A 27,619-nucleotide genomic window follows, 5' to 3' on the forward strand; every position below is an offset into this window, starting at 1 on the left:
TTGCCATGTAGCCTACAACCCCCATTCAGAATTGCCATGTAGCCTACAACCCCCATTCAGAATTGCCATGTAGCCTACAACCCCCATTCAGAATTATCTCTGGTGTGTTATAAAAATTCCTTGAAATGTGCTTTTTGTATGTGCCTTAGTGTTTCTTGTATAGCATTTCAATGATACTGTTTTTTAAATGTGTAGGGCATTTAGGTTGATGTCAGCTTTCTAATCTTTTTGTTTCTTTATTACTATTTTGTGTATTCCAAAAAGACAAATTCAGTGTGTTCCTGGTTATAACCCAATATCCAAACTGTTAAACTTTACATCATTTGAATTCTTTGCTTTTCACCACCCAGACCATTATATTCCAGCATCAAAGTTCAATCAGAAATATTCTGCTCTTGTAACTTTAATTGGCAGTTGCTTGAAAATTAATGGTGAATTCAGTTCTAACTGTTCTCTAGTCAAAATATGCAAGAACACAACCTATGCAGAATCTATACAAACATTTTAGGAATGTGTAGGCTGATTTTAGGAATGTGAAGTCATGTAACTAGTACACAGACCAAGAATTAAAACAATTTCATAAGTTGGGAATTATTAAAAGTAGAGTCTAAAAATATAAGAAGTATTTAGAAGTATTTATTAAGAGAAGTTTTATATTTGGCAATCCAAATATGTTTATATAATGTTAGGATAAAAGTCTGATCTTGCACCATGACAACAATTCTAAATTTATGATGAGCACATGAATTCAGAATGTTTCTTTGCTCTTTCTGAATAACAGCCAGAATTAATCATGGGTATCTGACTAAGCTTGGTAAAAAATTGTCTAGTCATAGAGTCAACTTAATATATCATTTCCAAAGAAAATTCTGTTGTAGTAATGTGATTTCTTTATGCCAAAAGATAAAATGTATTGGTAGTTGAACCTGATTCTGTTAGTTGAAAGACTATTCACCAAGAAGAATTTCTTCTTTGATTTTCAGCAAAGTCAACAGAGTTGGAGTAGATTCACTCCTAATAAAAAAGTGCATAAATGTATGCCTCTATAAATAAATGTGTGATTACTTATATAAAATGAAAGAGACTACCTAAACCCTTTAGTGAAATCTGTTTATGAAAACTGAATCAGCATTGGCAGTTAAATATCTTTAATTTTCAGTTACTTGTTAATATTTAAGTTCATTTACAATTATTAAAAAATACAGATCCAAATAAAAAAAATACAAAAAAAAATACAGATCCAAAGACTATAAATGTGTGACTATGGAGTCTTCAATTTTACAATCTAAAAAGGTATGAAATTTACATATCTTCTATCTTAACTTTTGTGAACTTGATACTTTAAATTCCCTGTTATTCACCACCTTCCACAAATATGAATTTGAAAGGGGATCATTTTGGAAGCAAATTATAATTGTAAAATAAAACTAATTCTGTAGATGAGATTACTGCAGGTAGAAAAGACAACTATTAGAACACAAATAAACTAGAAGAGAGTAGCAATTTAATTCATAGTTTTCTCTTTTTCACCTTATCTCTACTCTGAGGGATGTTTTCTTACCTGAAAAGTCAAACTCTACTTTTTCCATATTATTGTACAGGATTTTCTGCTTCTCATCTGGCATAGCTCAGAATGAGTCACAATTCATATTCCCTAACTATTCTCATTGCTTTAGAAATATTATCAAATTTTGTTTCTGAATCAGAGGTAACTGAACATTACAGATTCATGCTATTCAAGTAGCATTAGACTCAACTGCATATACTTTTAAAAACTGGGCTCCACATTTTTTGCTACAGATTGAGTAAACATGATCACTCTACCACCTGTAGGTGCCCAGAGGTGAAGCCAGATTACTTTGCTGATAATTATCAACCTAAATCTCAGAGGGCAGCCACACTGTGACTTAGCATCTCACTGGACAATCATTGAGAAGTACCTCAAGAGGAAAGTGTCCTGTGGAAAAAGCACCAACCCCAAAGCATGTTCTGAGATGAGCCCCTCAGCCATCCAAAATTTGCTAGTAATGCTTATTTTGGTGTCTTTTCCCAAAAATTAATCATCTGGCCCTCCCTGGTGGTGCAGTGGGTTAAAGCACAGCACTAAGAAACTAAAGCCACTTTCGCATGAGTTCGATCCCCGCCTGCCCCGGAGGTGACCACATGGCGAGGCAGACCTCTCCTGACCCGCCCGCTGCTCCCCTCAGCAGTGTACTTCGTCGATCTGCCTGTTCTGCTCCCTGCTCTGTCTCTGGTGAATCCTCTCACCCTCTGCATCTCTGGCCTGTACCCCAGTTCTGTATGAATGAGTAAATTAATCTTTTTTAAAAAATTAATCATCTAGTTTCAGCAGTTTTACATACCCTAGAACAAGAAATGGAGTTGTGGTAGCAGAAAGCTTTAAAGCTTTTAAGTTACCTTAAGCCTTCACAATTTGGGGATATAATTCCAAAAAAACTGTTAATGTTCTGTGGACCAGTAGAACTTGTATTGGATTGTGAAGGAAATGAGCTATGGCTTGCTCTTGAGGGCACAGTACAGATACTATATTGCAAATAAAAATCCCTCCTATTAAAGGAAATTTAGGAAGGATCCCTATGTTTTGGCACTAGTTGAGGTAAAGCCATAAACAAACACCAAGTGAATATGAGAAAAAGAAAAATATGTTACATGGATTCAGATTATATAACTAAATTTTTTTTAAGATTTTTATTTATTCATACAGAACTGGGGTACAGGCCAGAGATGTGGAGGGTGAGAGGATTCACCAGAGACAGAACAGGGAGCAGAGCAGGCAGATCTATGAAGTACACTGCTGAGGGGAGCAGCAGGTGGGTCAGGAGAGGTCTGCCGTGCCAAGTGGGATCACCTCTTGGGCAGGTAGGAATAGAACTCATGCGGAAGTGGCTTAAGCTTCTCAGTGCTGTGCTTTAACCCACTGCACCACCAGGGAGGGTCCTGTATAACTAAATTTTAGCAGGGATGTGATAAAAAAAAAAATTCTCTCCAAATACATGTATAAGTGACCAAAGATGGGGGAAATCAATTATTTCAAAACCTAGGTATGGTCTGTATTTCCCTCAGGCCTATCATTCTAAAGAGATTCCCTTCCAAAGTTAAAGGTTGTCACTGCCCTATTATTTGTCTCTATAAGATCTGCTGAAAGAAAGTGATCTTGATGGTTTGTATTCCAGCATGATTCAGACATAATTGGAATGTCAAGCAAGAAAGGAAAAAAAGGATGTCAAGCATGCTGACATCAAGTGTCCATTTTAGTTTTTAATTTCATCTTACTTGTTTCTTTTCTAGACTTTTCTATCAAAAAAGCATGTCAAAACTTGAAAATGCTTTCTAACTTTGTCAGAAGAGAAATAAGTTGGCAACACCTTGTACAAAGAATACTAATAACTTTATTTATTAAAAGTGTTGTTTTTATTGCAAATTTCTGTCCATGCTAATATCAGTTGAGTGAGTGTCTACTATATATATAGAACTGTTCGTGGATGAACTAAATGTGGCCCTAATTTCTCGGCCCTTCGCAGTCAAGATTAAAATATAGACATAAAGACACAGAGGTGAGGAGTTTTAGGATAAACAGATAAAGCTTCACAGAAACAGAAACAAAACTCTTGATTGTGGCATTTCTCATAAGAAATCTGTTCAATGGAATGGTGTATGTTAATTATTCACAAAATGGCAATACATTCACTCTATTGTACCTCTTCCCATTTTTTTTATCAAAAGCTGGATCTAAACTGGTCTCAGCATGACTGACCTAGAAAAAGTTCATATTTGATGTGTTAGCAGATAAGGAAATCATCCCATAGCCTTCTGGGTTCTTCTAGGCTGACACATAACCAAGCAAACATCAAACAAAATTGATGAGAAAAAAAGAGAAATGTAATAATAACATGAATACCCCCTATAAAGGGGGATACAGCATGGCTGAACAGCTGTACCTGTGACTCTAGACACCATCTCAAAGACAAGGGGCCACACTTTCACAAGCTCTTAGAATTTTGAAATATATGTATCTTTATATTTTTCTTTTTCTTTTTTTTTTAAAGATTTATTTATTTGTACATACAGAACTGGGGGACAGGCCAGAGACTCAGGGGCAGTGAGAGACTTCACCAGAGACAGAGTGGGGAGCAGAACAGGCAGATCAACGAAGTACACTGCTGAGGGGAGCAGCAGGTGGGTCAGGAGAGGTCTGCCACGCCATGTGGTTTCCTCCGGGGCAGGCGGGAATCGAACTCATGCGGAAGTGGCTTTAGCTTCTCAGTGCAATGCTTTAACCCGCTGCGCCACCAGGGAGGGCCCTATATTTTTCTAATGTTTCTGAAAATAGCTCCTTTCTCTGTCTTTTGGTTATCCTTGTATGTCAGTCACTGCACTGTTACCGGTACTTTGCGCCTTCTGCCAAATTTCATCTGGACTTGAGAAGTGTCCCTAGCATGAACAATGCATTTCTTTATCACAGATGTTCTCCTAGTATCTGTCAGACTTGCAGAAACCTCCTGTGAAGAGCTCATTTTTAACTGAACTATTAGACCTATTAGTATTTGTATTACATGGATTTCTTAAGGGCCTCAGTTTATTTACTGACTTATTTCCTTTGCAAAATAATATCTGACTATTGCAAAGTAGTGACTGATTAAAGAAAAGAGAAAGGTGGGGAAAGAGGGTTTAAAAAGCAAACTATTTCAAAGTGAAATGGTGCTAGTTGATTGTGTGTGGTGGTCACTCAGCTCTTTATGAAGTCCCTGACAATCATTAGAAGCCTGGGGTTCAGTGTTAGAAGTTCCTACCTCAATTTCAAGAGACTACCTTGTAAAAGTCACAGTTTTCCACCTGCCTGTGGCACTGATTTTCACTTTTTTAAAGCCCCTGAACTCCTTCTCAAATGCAATCTTCTGTACCAATAGAAGTGCAATATATAAAGCAGACAAGATATAGGTTTACTGTTGAAGCTGGGGTGAAAGGCCTCGACCAGAGTTGTTAGTTTTTATCTTGTATTGGTATCAGAGTCACCAGACTTATCAAAACACATATTGCTAGGCCGCATCTCAGATTTCCTAATTCACTAAAATTGATCGAGTCAGGTGAGCTGCATTTCAAAAAAGTACACAGGAGATGCTGATGCTGTTGATCCAGGAACCATACAATGAGTCAGTCTTTCCCCAGCTCTGAGACACCCTGAAGCAGCTTTCCAAAGTTCTAGGGGTTTCTTTGTCAAGTACAGATGAATACCATTCATTCATCTGCAGGTCAAGTTAACAATCCTTTGCTTGAACTGCAGACCCTTTGCATTCTGGACCCAGCCTCTCTTTAGAGCCATCTCAATGAACCTTCCATTCACTCACTAACCCAGCAAAGACAGCCTTAGCATGAAATGTGCACATACATTTCTTTACCCCCTTAATTTCTAGGAATTTTCTTTCTTAAATTCTATGATATAAACTCTAGTGAAAAATACAAGGGCTTTAAAATCACAAATACAATTAAAACTTATCTAAGTGAGACAGAAATAATAACAAGTCCTGGTATTTGCCCCTGGTATGTCAGAGAAAATGAAGTCTGAATCAACATGGCTGACATTAGAACCTGTAGCTTCTAGAAATGTAGTAGTAACATCTTACCCAGTATTGTCTTTAATAATGTTTTTTAATGTACTTAATGTATTTCCCTCACTCATATTTATCAACTTCTGATTTTGATTATGAATCACAGGACTTATTAAAACCATAAACATCAGTGATCAATCCGAGAAACACTAAATATGCATTAAAGTAGCTCTCCAAGATGAACTCAATTCTGTATTACTGTTGTCTACAAAAGTCTCCATTCAGTTGCAATACAGCCTTTTCTGTTTTGTCCTAACTGTTGGGACAATTCCTTAGAGCTTATGTGTACATTTGTCCTTTTTTCTGGGGATACTGAATGCAAATCAAACATCTGTCTATGAATAGTGATCCCAAAGATCTTCAGTAAACAGTTAAGTATGGGTTCATCTAAATCCATGGAAACCACAATTCAATTTCTTGGAGTTAGACCTAAAATTCTGAGTTTGTTAACCCTGTGATATCCTTGATTGATACCCTTGATCCTCATCATTTGATAGTATTTTTGAGATTTTATTATAGTTAGTGAGCTAATCATAGGAGAACAAAGAGCTTTCATCTTAAATGTTATGAATGTCACTCTAGCCAACTGGGGCTGGCTTCTAAGAATGATGTATTAACAAGAATTCAGAGGTTGCATCCAATCTCTGAAGATTACTGTGATAGATTTACAATGATACAAAGAAATTGATAGTCAACACTACACTCTTAAGGCTAGACTACTTTACTGATAGCCCCCTCAATTGGCAAGTTGGCCATTAAATTATGAAGCCAAGGAAAAAACAAGAAACTTGTCTGCCTGATATTTATAAAATAGCCCATTTTTATCAACACTGAAGGACATGTTTATTTTTAATTTTTTAAATATAATAGTTTATTTTTATATCATTTTATGCCTTTTTCCATCTCAGTTGTAATCCCCTGGGCTTCCCATCACCAAATCACCATGTGCCATCACCACAGTCCAGTGCACTTCCCTCCCCCCACTGTTTTTGACACCATTCCCCATTCCAGCCCCATTAAAAAGTCTCTGGTATATAGTTATTCATTATTATTATTATTATTTTCTCACCTGGAAGGACATCAGTTTTTAAGTTTTCCAATGACATAAGCCTTTTCACACAGACATAATGCATAGGATATGAAGGACAGGCAATATTTTTTTCAGGGTAATGTGTGGGGCTGGATTGAGAAATATATTAGCTGAAAAATTGCCTATAAATAATTTATAAGAAAGAATTTCAAAAAATAGTTGGGAACTTATTCTTCACAGAATATGTACAAAAATAGAGAAAATTATATTTGTCCCAGCATTTCATAGATTAGGATATGGGGTTAGAAGCAGAATTTTAACAAATTCCTTCCTGGAAAATTTAGATGGATCCCTTTTTATTCCCCACAACTCTGACCCTCCCCACAACAGCATAATTGAAGCATTGAAACAAATACTTTCCAAGGCTTCACATGCCAGAACCCATTCATCAACTACAGAGTGGCTAAGATTATTATCTCCACTTCTGTAAGTGAGGGAACTGAAGACAGAAAAGTTCAACATCTCATAGTTCGAGCGTGGTCTCTCAGGCACTGGACCTGTATTCTTAGCAGCTACTCCACACTGCCTCCAAGAAAGTTGGGAACCATAACTTCAAATGATTGCTTGCCCCAAAGCTGAGTCATTTTGAAAGCAGAGTCATGTGCACACAACTTCATCTTCTCCTTCTCTCATATGAGGACTAAACCCTCCTTTTGGACCAATATTTGAGAACTTCACTTGCAGGGGGGCTAGTGTTTTTGCCTATCCAAGAAATCCACACATCTCAGTCCAACTCTCATTCTAGCTTTTAAAGGAAGCCTACAACAATAAAAGTTTGACTCTTCCTCTTGCCAGTCTATATGAACTTTTCACTGATGGGATTTCACTTGGCTTGAGTCCAAAGGATATGTTTTCCTTACCTCTTTAGCATCATCAAAGCAAGCCAACCATGTGTAGTCCCTGTATCTCTTGGCAACTTTTCAATTTCTACTTTTGGACACATGCATAATCAAAGTCAAAGGAAAAGGAGAAACTGCAGGCATACAGTCAACACTATTCAAGATTTTTTACCTAAATATTCTGCTAGTGCCTCCTTCAGGTAAAGAGTTTGAGAACTCATGTAGTCTCAAGAGTAGTGTTGTCCAGCACAAAACTCTCTGATGATGGCAAGTCTGATAAGGGAGTTGAATTTTCCAATTTTTTTTTTCACTGTAATGAATTTTAACTTGAAATGTCACATGTGAGTAATGGCTGCCATATTGGATCACACAGCTCTAACACTTGTTACTGGGCTCCACCTGGAACCCAACTGAAAATCCTTGAACGTCTGCCAAATTTTCAGTTACTTGACATTGTTCCCCTTTCTTTAATGTTTTCATCTAATATTCTGTATTCAGTCATTTAGCAAGTATTTGTTGACACCCACTCTTGTTTCATGCACTGGCAAAAACATACCTGTGAACTACATAAAGAATTCCTCCCATTGTAAAGCTTATCATTTCAACAGGGCTAGACAGTTTATACATAATAAGTATAGTAGATAATACATCATACTACATTTTCAAATGAGTAAAAGAGAAGGGTTAAAGGAATTACAAAAGGTGGGGGAAGCTTCTATCTTTAGTACTTCAATGAATGAGAGAAAAGAGTTTGTAAGTAATAGAACCTACAGTCCTTGCATTAAAGGAGTTAAAGTCTGACTAGGATTTGTTAGATTAATCTTGATGAAATGTCATACATAAAATGTACAACATACCTCTTGCCTTATAATGAATACTAAATTTCTCTCACCATCCTCAGCCCAGACATATCTCCTTCCTTCTGTTTCTATGTACATGTGTATGTGTCTCCTGTTTTATTGTATCTGGCTCAGGATCTCAGAGTGGATTTAAAAAGGTTTTAAAGAATAAATTAAAGTGAACATACAAAATGATAATTCTAAGGGTAGTAGTGAAAACTGTCAGAAAACTGACTGTATCTTCAAGATATCTCCTTCCTGCTGGACTATAGGCAGCTTCTCTTCAACTCTCTTCACCACCTCATATTGCTAACTGGGGAGGAAGCCTCAGGAAAAGACTAGGGAGGCAACATTTCTAGGCTCCGATTCCAGAGTAAGACCAGCAGTTATGTTTTTCTCAGACCTTAGTTGATAGAAGTCATTTGTATCTGGAGTTGACAGTTACTAGAAATCAGGACAAGGTAATCTCCCAGCCATCATGTTCCATCCACTGATCATTTTTTGGTCTCCCATTCACATCATTCCCTACTTTCTATCCAACAAGTGCTTTCTGAAAACTATCAACCTCAGACAGTAACAGCCAAATGTGAAAACAGGCAGCTGGATCAAAGGAGAAAATTACTACAGATTCTATGCTCTGACTCAGTCATAAAATTTTGAAGATATTTGAGTAATCAAACTATTGCTTTTAAGGAAAATGGTAGTTCTTATAATCCATTTTTTTGTTAAGATTTATTTATTTGTGCATACCGAACTGGGGTACAGGCCAGAGGCTCAGGGGCGGTGAGAGGCTTCACCAGAGACAGAGTGGGGAACGGAACAGGCAGATCGACTAAGTACACAGCTGAGGGGAGCAGCGGGCAGGTCAGGATAGGTCTGCCGCGCCATGTGGTCACCTCCGGGGCAGACCGGAATCAAACTCATGCGGAAGCGGCTTTAGATTCTCAGTGCTGTGCTTTAACCTGCTGCGCCACCAGGGAGGGCCCATAAATCCATTTTTTTTAAAAGAATTTAAAGAAAGGCAGTTGAGGCTGTTTATCTCCAAAATATGGAAATGATTGCTACTTTGCAATGTCTAATCTAAATAGCATCACTTGATGGAGCTTCTGGTGACCATCAATAGATTTACTTCATAATTTTGTCCCATCATTCAGCAAAGTCCATTCCTCTTTCCTCTTAAAATCTGGGATGTTCTTAGTGGCTTGTTTCATTAATTGAATATAAGAAAAAGACATTCTGTGACTTCCAAGACTAAGTCAAAAAAGCCTTACAGTTTCTGGCTGGGCCTTTTGGGACACTCTTGGAATCCTCACTTTGACAGAAGCCAGCAGCATAGAAGTCCATACCTGAAGCATGGGGCACAGCAGCGCCAGCCAACTCTTAGCTCTGCTGTCACACCACAACAGGCATCAGACATGGAAGTAAAGAAGCCACGCTCGACATTCCAGTCTCAGCAGATGTCACATGAAGTGTTAAGACCTAGATATTCCACCCCAGTTGGGCCATTATGTCCATTCTCAACTATTCTATTCTCTCCAAATGAGGCCCTGGCCATCATACAACAGAGATTAGTTGCTCCCATTGTGTTTTGCCTGAATTCCTGATCCACGAAAATGAACACAATTAAGTAAGTGTGGTTTTATATCACTAAGAGCTTTTGGGGGGGGTGGAGATTACCTATTAATAAGTTACCATAATATGTGGTATGCATCCCTATGAGTTCCTTGAAACAGAGCCTGAATAATTTTTATCTCTCTACCCTTAATATCATGCTAGCACCTATCAAGCATCAATATTGTTTTTTGAATGAGTAATAAAGGTGCAGACATCTGCATGGAGAGTTTGCAAGCTTCCACTATATTGACAATTGAGCTTCCTACATCTGCTAAACTTTCCTGTTTCCCAAAGAAATGGCTGATTTCTGACCTCTGAAGTGGGCTAGTGATGTCTCTATCCTGAATTGGGAATGACCTTCTACCACCGGGTCTGCTGACCCCAGAGGAGCGGGCTGCACTGACAGGGCCCCCTGGTCAGGCTGCTGGTCCTAGCAAGGAAGATGTCAGGACTGTCTCAGCAATAACCAGAGTTACAAAGCACATACGTGCTAGGTGTCAGGAAGTTTTCTAAGCCCTTTACAAAGTTTAGTTCATTTACTGTTCCTACGTCTAAGAAAATAACTTATAATTTGCATTTTACAAACATGAATATAACAAAAGGATAAATAATCTGCATAAGATCACACAGCTGGCAAAGGACAGCTTCACTATCTAGCAGCTTGATTCCGAGATGAGGACACGCTGATACTTTTATTCACAATGTTATCCTACCTCCCTGGCAAGAACCATATTGTTACTTGTAACCTCAGGTCATTTGGGAGAAAGTGATAACTTTAATTCAAAAATAAGAGGGAGAAGGAGTTCCATTCTGTGAGCTTAGGCAAAACATGTAACCTTTCCTGTGGCCCTTAATATCACATTTAGTAAACTATTTTGGATTTAAGCAAATGATAAAATTTCTCTTTTCCTAGATTACTAAAGATTTCATAAGAAAATATCCTAAGTATCAAATGATAGTATTACTGACAAAATTTAGTTTATATAGGGATATTTTTCTTATATTGTATTGGAATAAACTGATAATGTCTATAGTAGGCTGGAGGGAGAACCAGGGCAGGAGAAGGGGGTCCTCTCCTCAGAAGTCAGAAAATTAAATCTATCTCTTTGAGATCCATTGAATCCTAAATGCACTTTCTAATTTCTAAAGTTAGGAACAAACTCATATTGCAGGTAATTGAATTCACTCCAAGAAAAGGGTATACATGAGGTTGTATTGCTAGCATTTCAACAGAATATTAACAGCAAAATGAGAGATTTTATTTGTCACTCTGGGCACTGGATGAACACTGACCTATTTCAAATAACTGACTCATCTAAAATACTCCAGGTCATAAGAACAGCATTTAAATGGAGACACTAATGCCATAGTATGTTTCCTCACTTTAATGACTACACTTTTTGAAATCAAAATTATCTTCTAATTTCAGTAGTACCAAAAATATTATTGGTGTATTGGGGGCCACAAATGAACAGTTTCCACAGATAGGAACTACTCAGTCAAAGATCCAATTCTAGAACAAAATTTTACATAATACTATAACCATGTCTTGCCGTCAAGAATTGTTCTACCGCTATTTAGTGTCATAAAAAGATGTGTAAAGCTAATTTATTTCTATTCCTGCCAATAACTAAAATGTCACAGTTAATTTTTTTAATCATTTATTTTGTGAAGGAAAAAATGGGAAGAACTCAACAGTCATTTCCAGAATGTAAGATTCAAAAACACCCTAAGGAAAATGGCCACAAAATAAAGGGTCCTGGGCGAAGACACAGTAAGCCTTTATGCCACATAGAGGATATTCCACAGTGATTCTACTTCTAGTATTCCATGGTTCTTGTTGATAAAGGATTTAGCCAAAGCCACACTTTAGAGAGCTAAAACCTCTAAGATTCTTAGTGTCTTTCAGCTTTCCTCATCACTGAAATCTGCAATCAGCTAAGTGGCACATCATTTCTCTGTTTTTAACCAAGAGACAGACTAGATACAAATGACAGTCTTCAAATAGTTAATGGCCTCAGGGAATTTGGGATTTCAATACAGATGGCTGGCAGTGGGAAAATATTTTTTTAGTTATTATCAAAATTAAATACCTGCAGACAAATGATTGGATCTGCAAAGTGGCTAATCAGGAAAATATGTGTAATTAATCATGTATAACATTTATGATACTATGGAAACACTTTAGATCCATCCCGATGAATTACCTGTCAAAAAGACTTGTGCTCATGTCTTAACTCTTTAAGAAAATTAATGGTAACACATATGTAGTCATGTCATTCTCCAACTTAAAGCCTACAATGACTTCTCATTACTGAGAGATAAAATCCAAAATCTCTAACATGATCTCCAAAGTCCCTCATGAGCTCTTCCCTGACCCCATCTTGTTCCAATCTTCTTTTGCTCTCAAAGCTCCAGCCAGCCCGACCTTCTTTTATTTCCTCAAGACTTGGCATCTCATGCTCTTTTGTCTGCCAAGAATGAGCTTACCCAGTCCCACCAGGTCCCAACCTTGCGAATGTTCATTCAAGTGTCAGATAAACAGCATTTTCTCAGAGGAGTCTTTTCTGAATCCCCTTATTATATGATATTCATCTGTCACAAGCTTCTCTACTACCTGACTGTCAAGTCAATATTGAAATGCCAGCTCATGTCTTTCTACCCACTGGTGTGTAAGCTCACTGAAAGCTAGGAGGGCATATCTCAGCTGCCACAGTGTCTGGCACGAAAAAGACATCACTAAGCAATGGTGGAATGATTGGTTTCAGACTACACTAAGCATGTGATGAAATGACTAGTTCCAGATTGGTCCACATTAGGGCCATAGCATCCAATATTGTTTTTCAATGTACTGTGGATTATGCTCTGTACCTTAATGTATAACTTTGTTATAAAATCTGTTTAAAAAGGGATGCCAGGGGGAACCTCCCTGGTTGGGCAACAGGTTAAAGTGCAGCACTATGAAGCTAGCCACAGCCACTGCAGCACGAGTTCAATTCCTGGCCAAGGAGGTGACCATGTGGCACAGCAGACCTCTCCTGACCCACCCGCTGCCCCCCTCAGCAGTGCACTTCATCAGTCAGCCTGTTCTCTTCCTCACTCTGTCTCTGGTGAATCCTCTCATTGCCCCTGCACCTCTGGCCTGTACGCCAGTTCTGTATGCATAAATAAATCTTAAAAAAAAAAAAAGAAGCAGCGAGGAAGGAAGGGTCAATCAATCTTTGATCTGCCTGAGCAACCTTCCAGCATCCTTGAGAAAATTCTATCATGGGCAATGTACCCTTCTCAAAACAGAGTGACCATTACATATCCATACTAGTGGGTTCAAGTGAACCTTCACACAGCCCTGAGACACAACAGGCCACTGACAAGAAGACATTCTCATGTGGCCCATCTTGCTTTTTTTTTTTTTTTTTAAAGATTTATTTATTTGTACATACAGAACTGGGGTACAGGCCAGAGGCTCAGGGGCGGTGAGAGGCTTCACCAGATTCAGAGTGGGGAGCAGAACAGGCAGATCGATGAAGTACACTGCTGAGGGGAGCAGCAGGCGGGTCAGGAGAGGTCTGCCATGCCATGTGGTCTCCTCCGGGGCAGGCGGGATTCGAACTCATGCGGAAGTGGCTTTAGCTTCTCAGTGCAGTGCTTTAACCCGCTGCGCCACCAGGGAGGGCCAACCCATCTTTTCTTTCAAGCAACAAAATTTATGTTTTCACATTAAAAGAAATTATATTTCTTTCCTGCCCAAGTCCCCACAGTGACAAGAGTCACTGTTGGAGTGCAGCTGGTGAAATAAGAGACACATGGGCTCAGGAAGCAGCACTGGGCACAGAATGGAAGTGTTAGTTCAGGCTCGGAAACCTATTTACTGATTTATCTCTAGTGTATGGCTTTCTGGCCAGGGTAGCCTTCCCTTCTAAACTGTCCAAATTTCTTGCCTAAAGGGATGCTATAAGCACCAAATGAAATAACCATTTTGTTTTACTGTTGTATATCGGAATTCCCTTGATATTTCAATTTTGAAACTGTAAAATAGTAAACAAATTTTAATGATTATGCCCCTGGTCCTGGAGAACAGTTTTACCTTCTTACATTTGAAAAGTATTTATTCACAAAGTAAATTTTCATTCTCTGCCATGTGATGGCTGGTAGAGAGTTAGCCCAGTTCTAAGCCAGCTGGTGCAGTCAGCCAACTTTCAAGAGGTAATTGAGCCCTAATTGGATATGGTATATTCCTTGCTTTTATTCACTTCTCTGTAGTATGAAAACTAATACAAACAAGTATGATACCTCCTTATAGGTCAGACATCAGTTGACTATTATTCCACAAAAACTTGACATAAAAATAATGACCTAAGTCAGAAGCCAGATAAGCTACTATCTACATGGAATCCTGTTCCCTCCTCCATTGAGGCTCAAAAATTCATTACAGAGACAAACCTTTGTTTTCCTAACTAGACTGAAATCCTAAGTTTGAAATATAAATATCCTGTAGGTAAATAACATAGTAAATTATTAACAAGAGGGAAGAGCTGAATCTAAGACATAACGGAAGAGAGCATTACATGCTTCCTTCCTTTCACAGGCCACGTGAAAGAAAGGGAGAGACAGAAAAGAGACCAAAAAAGAATTAAATCTGGCCCTCCCTGGTGGTGCAGCAAGTTAAAGCACAGCACTAAGAAGCTAAAGCCACTTCAGCATGAGCTCAATCCCCGCCCTGGAGGTGACCACATGGCGCGGCAGACCTCTCCTGGCCCACCCGCTGCTCCCCTCAGCAGTGTACTTCGTCAATCTGCCTGTTCTGCTCCCCACTCTGTCTCTGGTGAATCCTCTCACCACCCTGCACCTCTGGCCTGTATCCCAGTTCTGTATGTATAAATAAATATTTAAAAAAAAATAGAAAGAATTAAATTGATCTTCTTGCTTTACACTTGGGTGCTAAATCATTAAAATATTTTTAAATGCATTATTTTTTTATTATCACAGTCAAAATAACTTTGAGAAAAATGCAGAAATAACTCCTATCTACAGTAAACCCTCAAATGCCCTTGTTTAGTGATTTTTATTGAGGTAGCTTTAACTTGCAACACTGTATGGGATTCAAAGGCACAGGCTCACACTTCTCCAGAGGTCGCCACACGCTAATGCTTTTGTGTGTTCTGTAATATTTCTCAGAAAAATGTGCCAAATAGGAGTGGGATTGACCTGTTCCTGACCTTGTTTTTCACTGCAGACTTATCAACGAGTCTTTGAGGGACCAGCTGTTAGTGACCATCCAGAAGACCTTCACATACACTCGAACCCAAGCACAACATCTGTTCATCATCCTCATGGAGTGCATGAAGAAGAAGGAACTGGTATGTAACATCCTTCCCATCATGGCAGAGCCCTCACCACTTTCCCTCTGTCTGCATAACTCTTTTCTTGAATCCTGAGCCAAATGTTTTTTCTTCCCGACCAACCATCCTCAAGCTCCACTGGCTCTTGTAGTTCCCTCTCCCCAGGAGCTAAGACACTGCTTTTTCTGCCCAGATTTAATGAAGTGTTTGCAGTAGGATTTTAGCATCATTTCCTTTTGAAAATCACCCTAGGCTTCTGATGGCCTCAATCAAATGAGAGAAAAGAGTTGTTTTGTTTTGTTTTTTCTGGAAAGTGTTTCAGTAGATCCTTTCTTAGCATCTTTGCATGTGAGTAATAATCACTTGTGCTTATTGTCAGATAGCTTGGTGACACAGGCTGCAAGCTAAAGTTAATCTGTACAGTAGGGAAATGGAGAATGCTAGAAACTTCTGCAGTTTCTGAAGTGTTGTTCAATCTCTTTTGAAACCTTTCTTACATTTGGGGAAAGTGGCTTATTAACATAGTATAATGAAAGACCCTCTGTGAGGGTGAACAATATCACATCAGCGGACATCTAATGTGCATTTGCTGTGTGTAGGATTGGCTGTTAAATCCTTACCTCTATTAACTTGTGTGAGCTTTGCAACTATCCTGAGGAGAGAGATGACAATTACGACACTTAACTTGCAGAGGAAGAAACTCAATCTCACGTGGATTAGTAAATCAAAGAAGAGGACTTAAAATCAGGGGTATTTAATCCCATGGCATTTAATTTGTATTCAAAAATTATCTCACTGAAGTGGAGGTCAAGTGAGTCATCCCTCATCCCCCAATCCCAGCAGTTTCCTGGCAGACTCCAGCAGTTGCTGACAGAGGAGGTAGCGTTTAAACCTGAGCAGTGGCCACAACCAGGTTTTGAATGGCCTCAAAAGGCAGGACTAGTGCCATTTTGTTCACAATGGTGTTCCAATGCTTGCAGAGTGGCTGGTACACATGGGTTCGCTGAACTGCAGGGTTGTTAGAGGCAATTTCTGAGTTTGAGAATGCAAACATTTAGGAAAAGAAGAATTTGACTGAAACAAGAAAGACCTATATCCAGAAAGATCTGACTTATGTGAGAAACCATTTAACAGCTTCTAGGTTGGGGCGAGAAGAGTGGGACATCACCTGGAACCCTCTGATACCAGCAGATCCAGGTACACCAGCTGACTACCCAATACAGAGAAGCCTAAAGGGGGTTCAGTGAGGACAGCTAGGCCCCAGGGGAACCTGTCAGTCAGGCCAGTGCCACTGGCCACTGCCCATCTGGGATGGGATCAGACCTTGACTCTTCATCTCAACCCGACTCATTTTTTCACCAAAATGAATATTAGTGGTTTAACAATGTTAAGGCCAATGGTGACTATAAAAGTTTACCAGAACTATACATTTTTTCAGCAGTTCTGCAAATTTCCTACAAAGATACTTAGGCTTAAAACACTAGCACAAATTTAGTATGTTTATTGTGAGAACTAGAAAGATGTGTGGAAATATTTTAGATTCTATGAAAATGTTTAAATATAAGGGATATCATGAAAAAAAAATGTGCTCATGGAATAGATAGAAGAAAAGATAATAGGTGATCAGGTTGGATGGAGTCTTTTCCAGTAGTCTTTGACCCTATAACCTCTTCTTTGCTCTTCAGGTTTCTTCCTAAAGGTTTCTGATGAAGGTTCACTCACCAGATTCTCTATTTTCTTGCTGTTTCCCTTATAGTTCATCTTTTCATTGTTATTTGCCTTTCTTCTCTGCACTCTATAAACATACATTTACCAGAGACCACTCTTATCTCTTACTCCTTTCATACACGATTCTGATCTCAGTGGTTATTTTTGGAACAACTCCCGAACATACCGTCTTCCTTCACACCCTTGCATTTCCAGATCCCACACTCATACCCACACCCTCATTACCAACCGGGTCTCTCCTACTCCAACAGGTCCCAACAATCCGTCTTACATGCTACACAGATTGACAAACTTTTCTGGGAAGGTGAAGATAATAAGTATTTTAGATTCCATATGTTACCTATAATCTCTGCCACATTTTTCTCTTTGCTTATTTGTTTTTAAATGCTCCATTAAGCCACAAAGCCATTCTCTACTTATTGGCCATAGAAAAACATATTGTTCACATACCCCATAAACTGTGATCCCTGCTATACAGTAATTCAAGATACTATTTGCTTAAGCACAGACCCAAGTCCATCACACACTTGAATGTAAAATACAATGTTTTGCCTTCAGTGCCACTCTTAATTTCCTAGACCCCTCATGTAAACCAAACTGATCTCCTTGCAGTCATTTTGGGCTCCTACTTCCTGTGCTTGTTCAAACTTAGAGCACTATCTTTAACCATAACCAGTTGGCAAGCTCATGTATGTACACAGATTTGCATGTGCCTGGTGTCTGTGCACACATAAGCATAGCTGCCTGCGCACCCCTGTGGACACACAGAATAGACTTCACTCCTTACTCTGTAAGTCTTGGGGGACTAATCTTTACACCTTGGGGAAGTTTTCACATGCACCACTGATTTCCCAAGTAAGCTTTTAAGAACAATATCTGTGTCTGCTGTGCTCACTCACCCTTATCTGTGTTTAGTATCATGGTGTGTGTGTGTGTGTGTGTGTGTGTGTGTGTGTGTGTGTGTGTGTATAAAACAGACACTTGATAGATCTTTGCTTAATGGATGAGTGAATGAATGAACAAATTCCAATGAATACACATTAATGGGGAGAGATACATATTCAGTATCCATAAATTGCCTTAAAATATCCACTAACACAGTGGCACATCTCTTTAGGGAGTCATAGATTTATTTTATGGTCTTAGATTTTATTCAGATCCATCTGTTTAAGTTGCTAGATCTCTGGGATGTGTTTCAATGTGGTAGTTATGAGGAACAAATACAGAAGCAGATGAACTTGGATTCCAATTCTGGTTTCATCAACCAAATGACCTAACCTCCATCATGCCCCCAGCCCCTCAATTTTAAAAGAATGATAAAATTATGCATGAATTCTAGCATGTGCTTTATTGGGGCTTCCCCTTACCTGTCTATAGACTGCATTGATTCTCCTTTTTGAACCATAACTGGACAGTGCCACAATTCCTCTAGATGAAGACTGGAGGGTTTCTGGCCCAGGGATTTTATGTGCCCTAAATGCATGCCCTATCAAGGCCCAGATGTTACTTACATGGCTCCCTGCCAGATACCAGAGATGACAACTCTTTCCTGGACACTGGGGAGGGAAAGTATTATCTGTCTCATGGGTCTCAGGACACCCAACTCTCCTTCTAATTTAGGGAAATTTGGTTCATGTGCAAGCAATATTTAGTGTGTATGCTGACATCCCATCAAAACTTTCATCAGATTTGGGAAGCTCAAGGGAACTCTCCATCTAGCTTTCCCCAGCTTCATAAAATTAAGCAAACATGACTTCTAAACAAAGTGCTCTGTATCTGGGAAAGAATGATGAAGTCCAGGACATTCCCTGTTACAAAAATAGTTGCTTGTCAGACTCTTAATACCATGGTTGGGGCAGTTGGGTTACCTGGCAGATTAGAGACTAAGCATCATGTAGAGCATTTTCCTAAGGATCCCAGTTATCCCATTACCCAGTTCCTGGGAGAACTTGTGTAAGAATGTGGCCTAGTGTGTAGCCCCAAGGAAGCACTCTGTAACTCTGATTATCATTACAGTCATTCTATGCATAACCTCAGATACTGTACTACTTAAGAGTATAAGCTCCAATGTCTATTCTCTTATTTTTCCAGCCACAGCTAAAATTGTCAGTGAGGCACAGTTTGACTTCATTGATCTAACATCTCTGGGTCCATCTTCCTCCCTTACTTATCTTATCAGACAGAGGGTAGCAGCAAGAGGGACATATGTAGGCCACTAGATGCTACATTGGATCTGCATAAAATCCAAGTCCATAAAATAAATCTATGACTCCCTGAGGAGATGTGCCACTGTGTTAGTGGGTATTTTAAGGCTATTATGGGGCCTGAATATGTATCTCTCCCCGTACATGCTACCAGACAAGTGCCATATACCACCTATGGTCATGAAGGAAAGAATCTTGAGCTGAAAAGGGGATTTTTAGGCCAAATGACTAAAATTTATCAAGTGTCAAATTTAGAAAATGGCTCCATCCAACACAGGGTTTGGGGACAAATAAAGAAGCTCTTGGACAGAGATGCTGACTTGTGTCTCAGCTCCTTTCAGGTTTATCTGAATTGCCCGCTCACCTAAGTCCAAAAATCTTACGGGACAAAGTAGAAAGAGGATGCAAAACGATTGCTCCATTAAAAATGCTTTGCATGTCCTATTTACACAGACAGAAATTTTTACAATGGACTGGTTAATTTTTGGAAATTCTGAAGCTGTCAGATGTTAGGATATCATGGTTGCTATAAGGTTGAGGCAAGCTTTGGAGTCCGTTTCCCTGGCTTCACATGTGAGCTGTGCCATCTACTACACAACACTGAATGATCTTTTTAATGTCTAGACACCTTTATTTTCTCCCCCATAGTATATATGGTTCATTATAAGGATTAAGTGACTTAATTATGCAGAGAACATGCAACGCATTAAAAATCTTTTATGGTAGCAAGGATGATGATATATATAGCACTTTATACTTGACAAACATCTTTGTGTCATATCTGCCACTACAATCAAACTAAATAAATACTGCTGTTAATGCAGAGGGAAACCAAGAATCAAAGACTTAAATCATAGACCAAAATGCATGTAGTTAGTTCATGGCATAAACTTGGATCAAGAACATCTTTCTATAAGTGCTGTGCTCTTTACACCATATTGTATCTGACTCCTTATTCCAAATACCATATGTGGCCAAGTTAAAAATGACTTTAAAAGTAAGAGAAGCCCATTCTCTCTCTCATTTCTATAATAACCTGAACAACTATTTACTAGATACTCAGATTCCTGGAGAGAAAATAGGCTGTTGGTTGGTGTTTCTGGAAGTTCCTCTGCCTCTCTGTGGAAGCTATTTGAGTCCCACATGGAAAATGTCAACACAATATCTAGGTCACTTGATATGTCTGAATCAGGGCATGCTCAAATTATCCTTTCCAGCATATTTTAATCAGACTAACTAGAAGTTCCAAATTAGAAATTTGCTCATTCTGTTCTTCTCATAAAGCATACACTGAAATAAAATAGGAATTTGATGGACATATTATTTACACAATCCTTTGCCAAGACAACGAATAACAACAACTTTCCTCTTATGATGTTATCAGTATGGTTGACACCCTATAATGGACAATGTTCTATTTTGCTCCTTGGGTCATTCAAACAGCACAAAAATGGGATGTTTTAAAGCTAACCATTAATCAAATCATAGTGGATACTACAAAAGTATACAGAAAATGACCAACTGATTTTCAACCCCACTATCCAGGCTTCAGATTCTCTCAAAGCACAGAACTTTAATGTCTCTCCTTTCTCAGCCATTTTCATTTAAAAAAAAATCAGTAAATTAAAGGCAATGAAAAGCACACAAATGACTCTTGTTTACTGAGGAAAAAACAGAAATAAAATAAATACAATTAAAATAGTACACAAAAATAAACATGTCCTTGCATTGTTTTGTTCACTTGAGGAGCCCACTTACTAAATCATCTCCATGACAACTGCTTTGAGTTCCAACCCCAGGGAGGTATTCCACAAACTGGAGTATTCTAGGCTGTTCATCTGGCCTCCATACTCTAGTCCTATTTGACCTTCCATGCCCAGGATCCCACTAACCCTCCATCGGTCACTATTTGGTCTGTCATCAGTCTCTCCATCCTACTAACACGAGACCACTGAGCGACTCCTTCTAAAGAGCAGCTCTGAAAACATTACTTCCCATCCAATCAGAAACCCACATCTCTCTCACTAGTCTTTGCCAAACTGAGAAGCATGATGTGTAGGAGAGCATTCGAGGTTGAAGCAAAATATTTTAGTTTAAGATGTAATTTATTTGCATATCTATTAGAAATAATTATAATAAAATATTTAAGCCTGGACATTAAGCCTAAATAAAAATTTGTAAAGAGGTATAAAATTTTAAATAGGTATCAACATGAAGAGAAAGATTTGATTTTAGCGTTAGCATATGCATACAGCAAAAAGATGAAGATTGTGAAGGTAGGTTGGAACACACTGGCCTACAGAATTAAAGACCCTCCATGATCCATCTTTCCATCCACAACCAGTACTGCTACCTACTTTCATCTCTAATATGCTAGTCTAAATCTCATTTTCCTTGAGAAGAAAGACCATGCCTTTTTGATAGGCTCTTGAATGAGCTCACAAACATCAAATGCACAAGGTTCCACAACCACTGGGATACATTCGCTACCCCTTTCCTACAGCCTATTCTCAAATGTCAATTTTTCCATTCTAAATAGAAATATATGAGCCAGTGTTTCCCTCAGTTCAGTAGAGAAATATTCTTAGTCTACTGTTCAAGATCAACTACAAGTCCCTAGAGAGCTTGATAAATCTGAAAATATATGGAAGATTTTGTGTGTACAAGCATTTTATGGGAATGATGCATTCAAGTCCCAGATTCCCCAAGGTATGAATTACTCCAAAGTGTTGAGAACCACTGTATTAGACAGCCTTTCCACAGCATCAGCTAAGGTAGCATCACCAGAGCTATAATGTGTCTTAGAGTACTCTAGTCTCTCAGAGATGTAACATCCAAATAAACATTTAATCTGAGTAGTCTTTAAGTATGAGCCATCTTGTTTTTCATTAACATTTTTTATACAGATAATCTTTTCCAGAATATAAAATCAATCATGCAGTTCAAGAAGTCATCAGCTTCTAATGAGCTATGGGCCAAGGACTACTTAAAATCCACAATCCATTTTCTCATACAGCAATGTAAATAGTTTGTAATTGTCTAGTTTGCTATAATGAGACTAAGAACAATATATATATATATATATATATATATATATATATATATATATATATATATATATATATCAAGAAATGCAGGAAAGAAATCCCTTTCTTTGAGACCAAGCTGACCCTAGACAAAATATTACTATTTTACTACCTACCCCCTCCTTCTGCACTATTCTTTCTAGAGGCAACCCCAAGCTGTCTTTGGAAAACCTACCGGGATTTCCCCATCCTCTTCATCCCGTATCACCTGTGTCCCATCTCCTACAATTTCACCTTCTGCAGAGCCCACCTGGGAATACTGAGGCCGACAGATTTTTTTTAGTCATATATATAGGGTTGCAAACTCTTGACCTGTTACCTACTTCAACTTTCAGTAAGGGACATAAGTTAAACCAATGGAATTGTTAATTAGGAGAGGCTAAAAACTTTAACATGTGAAGGGGGGCACAGGTGGGAAGAGTGAAGGAGGTGGGTGCTGCCACATGGCTTGATGCATGGTGATTGTCATGTGCCTTGTTTGAAAATCTCCTTCCAAGGTCAACCCTTTCTATGAGGGGCAAAGCAAGGAGAAAGATTGCTGAACATTAAAAACATTGGCCCACTCTTCATTTTAAATTCTTCAATTCTCTAGACCTTCCCCAGTAGTACTTCGTTAGACTTAAGGTAGCACAGCTCAAGTCTGAAAAATCACTTCTCCAAAATAATCATGTTATCCAGAATCTGATGCCACAAATTTACTCAAACTTGTAAGTTTCATTGTGTAAACCATAACACAGGGAGGTTGCAGGGATAATAAATGGGAAGGAGTTAGACAGATTATTTATATGCATAGATTATTTGTAAACCAGGTGTCTGTAAACCAGATACTTTCTGCTTTCCTTCCATAGTAATCATGTATATAAAATACCTCATTATCAGTTGAACTCATTCATCCATTTCCTTCAATATTGGTATTTATGTTTCTTCTTATTAGTTGGGACACTCAGTAAATGCATACTTCCCCTCCCCCACCCCATCCATCATTATCTGAAAATAGAGTGTTCCTAGGAAACCTTCCATAAGCTGAAGTGGCATACAGCAAAGAAGCAATTACCATTAAATTATGTGGAAAATGTTTTGTGCATTCTTGGATCCAGACAGCCTACCAAGGCATACCAGATAACACATAAAACCCAAAATAACATACACATATAGGAAAGAAAGGAATAATATGATAATCCACTGCCTGTACAACATAGAAAGAATAGATGCATGGTGTGATTTCACTTACCAGAATCAGGAGACAATGAGCACACCCAAGAGGTGGTGAGAGGGCGAGTGAGGTCTGGTCTTTGGAGGTTGGAGTCGTGGGAGATACAGGAGTCTGGGGGGGCCAGGAGAGAGAAGAGGAGGCTCATTATTAACATTTATCATCACCGAAACCCATGGGCGGGCAGCTGACTGGCATCTACCCTTCTCTGCCTGTCTGTGTCAAAGGTCGAGGTTTGTCCTCTGCTGTGACTGATGCAAAGGCTTGAGATATAACCATGGACTGCTGAGTCCTTCCCCATATTTCTGTCATACACGACTGTAAGCACTCAGGCATCTTGTCAAGCTGCCCTTAACCTACATGCCCTTTCAAATAAAGCTGTACTTTTCGGTAATTACTGCAGCAGTCAACCACAGCATAAAGCTCACCTTCTGGGCCTGGCTGGCTCTACTTTCAGCCCACTTGCTACCGAAAAGGTTTTGAATCTTTTACTTTCACACTAAGTGTAATGCCCTCAGGAGTTCTTAGGCTTTTCTGATACCTTAAATCACATCTTATGATGGATACACAAATAATCAAGATAAAGCACAGGCGCTCACCAGGTTCAGGCCATGGCCGATTGACCCTGCCCATGTTCCTCTGGCAGGAGCTTGGCCCACCACTCTCTGCTCGGCATGGAGTGCCACACAAACAGAGCTGAACTTCTCATTTTTGAAGTGAAAGCCAAGAGCCTCTTCTGATTTCTTGTTAGCAAAAGCGAGGACTGAGGGAGGTCTTGACAGTGAACAGTGGCCCAGCTTTCAAAAAGTGAGGACACCTGTGCATTTATCAGAGTTCGAGTTTCAGCCAGGACTCCATTGGCTAACACTGATCACATGTTCTCAATTGATGCGGTTCCTCCCCCAACCCCAAACCTCGAGAAAATTTCCTAATCAAAGGAGACAATCTTACACTACATCAAGAATACTGCTGCTCTCAGCTCATCATTCATCTCTGGGCTTTATCTACTTGGCTAGTCTCTTCTCCCCTGAAGAGAATATTCTACCTGCTGATCACTTCTTTTGTGTTAAAGTGGCATTTCCCCTTCTTTCCCTTCTCAACTGGCCTTTCGCTTTGTATTTTCTTATGCTACCACCCAAGTCTCCGGGTTGTTATCAGCACATGCCTGTCAGCTGTGGTGGCTGGGGCTCGGGCCTCACTCACTCTGCCATCGTTTATTCCCTAATGATGAGGTTAAGCAGCACACACCCCATCCTTAGAGGTTGTCACACTATCCACATAAGTATACTTTTTTAAAGACTTATTTATTTATGCATACAGTACCAGGGTATAGGCCACAGGTGTGGGACACAGAGGATTCACCAGAGACAGAGTGGGGAGCAGAATAGACAGAACAAATGAAATATACTGGTGAGGGGGGAGCAGTGGGCGGGTCAGGAGAGGTCTGCCATGCTGTATGGGCCCCCTCCCTGGCCGGGGATCAAACTCATGCTGCAGATAGCTTCGCAGTGCTATGCTTTAACCCACTGCGCCACCAGGGAGTTGTATTTTTTAGTTGTTTTCTCCTCATAGGATCATAGACACACAATCCATAGAAACAAACGTTTGGGATGGAAAGAAAGAAAACAGCGGTTGTTCGCAATCTTGGCTGCACATTAGAATCACCGGGGGAGCTTTCAAAAGTACTGCTGCCTGGCCCTCAGCCCCCACACTCCAATGTAATTGGCCTGGGCTGTGGCCTGAGTGTAAAAGTTGTTAAAAGCTCCCCAGGTAGGACTCTACAATAAGGAACTTCTTGCTTCTGCACCATTACCACTTATACATTTTATTCCCTACTGTGCTATTTGGGCCTAGAGATATTCTGGCCTAATTTACCACAAGGAGATTGTCTTAATTTTTCTGCAAAAATAAAATTTAAAGTTCACTTAACATGAAACTCTGCATTCTCCAAGGATACCACCAAATGAAGTATCATATATTGAGAGTAGAAAACTAAAAAAGAAAGAGCATAATAAGTGAAATTGGCTCAAATGATTTGACTTAAATGTGATTATATCCTTCTCCAGTCCCTGGCTATGACCTATAATAAAGGTGAGAAGAACTGCTGGGCTTCTCCCTAGCACCGCGGGCTCTCTGTACAAGCCACCTGGGAACCATTCAAGGATCAAAGGCAGGAGGGAGAAGCCATCACTGAGTAGGAAAGAGAAAGAGGGGAAGCAGAAAAGAAGGAGAAAAAGGAGCAAATAAACAACTAACATGCCTTTGCTTTTTAAAAAATTTATCTTCCTTACAACATTAGAGACAGTACTGTTCGTATTTTAACAAAAACACTAGAGAAGGTATATCATTTGCTTGAGGTCACTCAGCTATCAAGTGGCCTGACAGAGCCTCTTCTCACTCCCATCCTACCATCTCCATCTTTCAAAAACTAGGTCGCAGGTTTTGAAAGGCAGAGAACATAGACTCTTCAGGGATAAGGGAAATTACATTCCCTTGCAATTTCTGCCAACCTGGCTCCTACAGAGAGTTGCAAAGGCAGACCCTGCCAGAGGAGAAGAGCATTGCAGCTCTTATCTGAGCCTGGGCTGACCAACTCAGGGCCCAAGCAGTTGAGTTTTCATGGCAACATGTCAGCCTCCATGAAATTTCCCTAGCATGGAGCTGCATGAATGCAAAGAGTGTGTCCCTTCACTATACTTCTCCACGGGGTAATCTGCAGCTAGTGGAAGCAAAGTCTTACAACAGCAGAGCATTCACTAAAAACTCACCATCCTCTCATTTAGCCAATCAAATGCTGATGATTCAGATATAAGCCAAACATTTCACTTTGTTTTTTCCAAAATGCTCTCCAAAATCTCTCACAAGGTAGTGTTCTACTGCACAGATGTGGGGAATAGCACTCTCATAAGAGATTTTCCTTAGGAAAGACTATCAATACTTCATGCTCTGGTTTTGGCTCTTGCTCTGCCACTAGACTCATCTTGGCCACTCTGGTCTTCTTTCAGTACCTCAAACTCCCCCAAGTCGTCTTTGTTCTCAGACATTTATCTTCCTTCTTTTTTATGTGTTCATTCCTTTCCCCCGTGCCCTCATTTCACTTTGTCCAAAGACATGTTCTTTCACTGGCAAGAAACAAAGAAATAATTCCTGTCAGAGATAGTACTTTCTGGAAATACTGACGTCACAAAGTCACATTGAAAGGCAAGCACCTTTTCCATGGCTCCCACAGGAATCTCTTGGCATAACACCTCTCTTTCCATAACCTCAGGGAAGCAAAGTTCAGAGCATCATAGTTGACCATGCCATCAAAAGATGCCCCCAAAATGGCCGAAGGATGTGAGCTGAGGGCCCAGTGCAAACATGACTTACCCACCCAGCATCCCAAGAAATCTTAGGGCTCACAAAACCTAATTGCCAGTTCCATTATGGACAAGAAAGGGAGGAGGGAAAATGAGAGAAATAACCCCAATCCTGATGCAGATAGAAGTTGAGGTTGCCAGGGCTTGTCTCTGGCCTGTCTACAGCTTTAAATGCCCATTTATTCAGCTCTGCCTGAGACAAAATGTTTCTCAACAACCTGATTTCTGACCAGAACTCAACCATCTGCCATGTATGAGCCATAATCTCCCTGTCTTCCATGTTTCATTGGCCCTCGGAAGCTCTTCATCCCCGCTGCAGCTGTGATCTTGTGTGGGTTGATTTTGTCGCTCTGCCAACTTAGCAATACTTGCTAGCTTTCTCAGCCCCAGTAGGACAAGCCAAAGTCTCAAAGAAGAGAATTTTCTAAACCTGATAACTCTTTGACAAACCCCAGAACCCTGTGGGCATGGGGACAGAGGGCGGGGACAGAGCAGCTGCCAGAGACACCACTTCATACCCAAACAAACATGGGCATATGCAACTGAAACTCACTGCAGATAAATCCAAATAGGAAATGCATCTCTTCTGAAAGCCAAATAATCACACATCCTAACACATGACAGGCATCAAACAGTCCAAGATGGGCTGGGGAACCCCAAGTGGCATCGTGAGAGGGGCTTCCA

The 27,619-nt window shown here is 39.6% G+C and overlaps 1 protein-coding gene across 8 annotated transcripts in view; it reads left to right on the forward strand.

The window, feature by feature from the left end:
- The window catches only part of TRPM3 (transient receptor potential cation channel, subfamily M, member 3), a 466,950-nt gene that overhangs the window by 291,625 nt on the left and 147,706 nt on the right, over window positions 1-27,619 (forward strand). For all 8 annotated transcript variants that reach the window (XR_001145147.1, XM_004677587.1, XM_004677602.1 and 5 more), the window contains one exon: window positions 15,243-15,366. Coding sequence is in view for 7 of the 8 variants with exons in the window: in XM_004677587.1 (XP_004677644.1) it covers window positions 15,243-15,366 (124 nt within the window). In the remaining variant the exon portion in view is untranslated. The remainder of the gene's footprint in view (window positions 1-15,242; window positions 15,367-27,619) is intronic.

The sequence above is a fragment of the Condylura cristata genome, unplaced genomic scaffold (genome assembly GCF_000260355.1).
Source record: "Condylura cristata isolate star-nosed mole 26May11 unplaced genomic scaffold, ConCri1.0 scaffold00006, whole genome shotgun sequence".
In the NCBI taxonomy this organism is placed as follows: domain Eukaryota; kingdom Metazoa; phylum Chordata; class Mammalia; order Eulipotyphla; family Talpidae; genus Condylura; species Condylura cristata.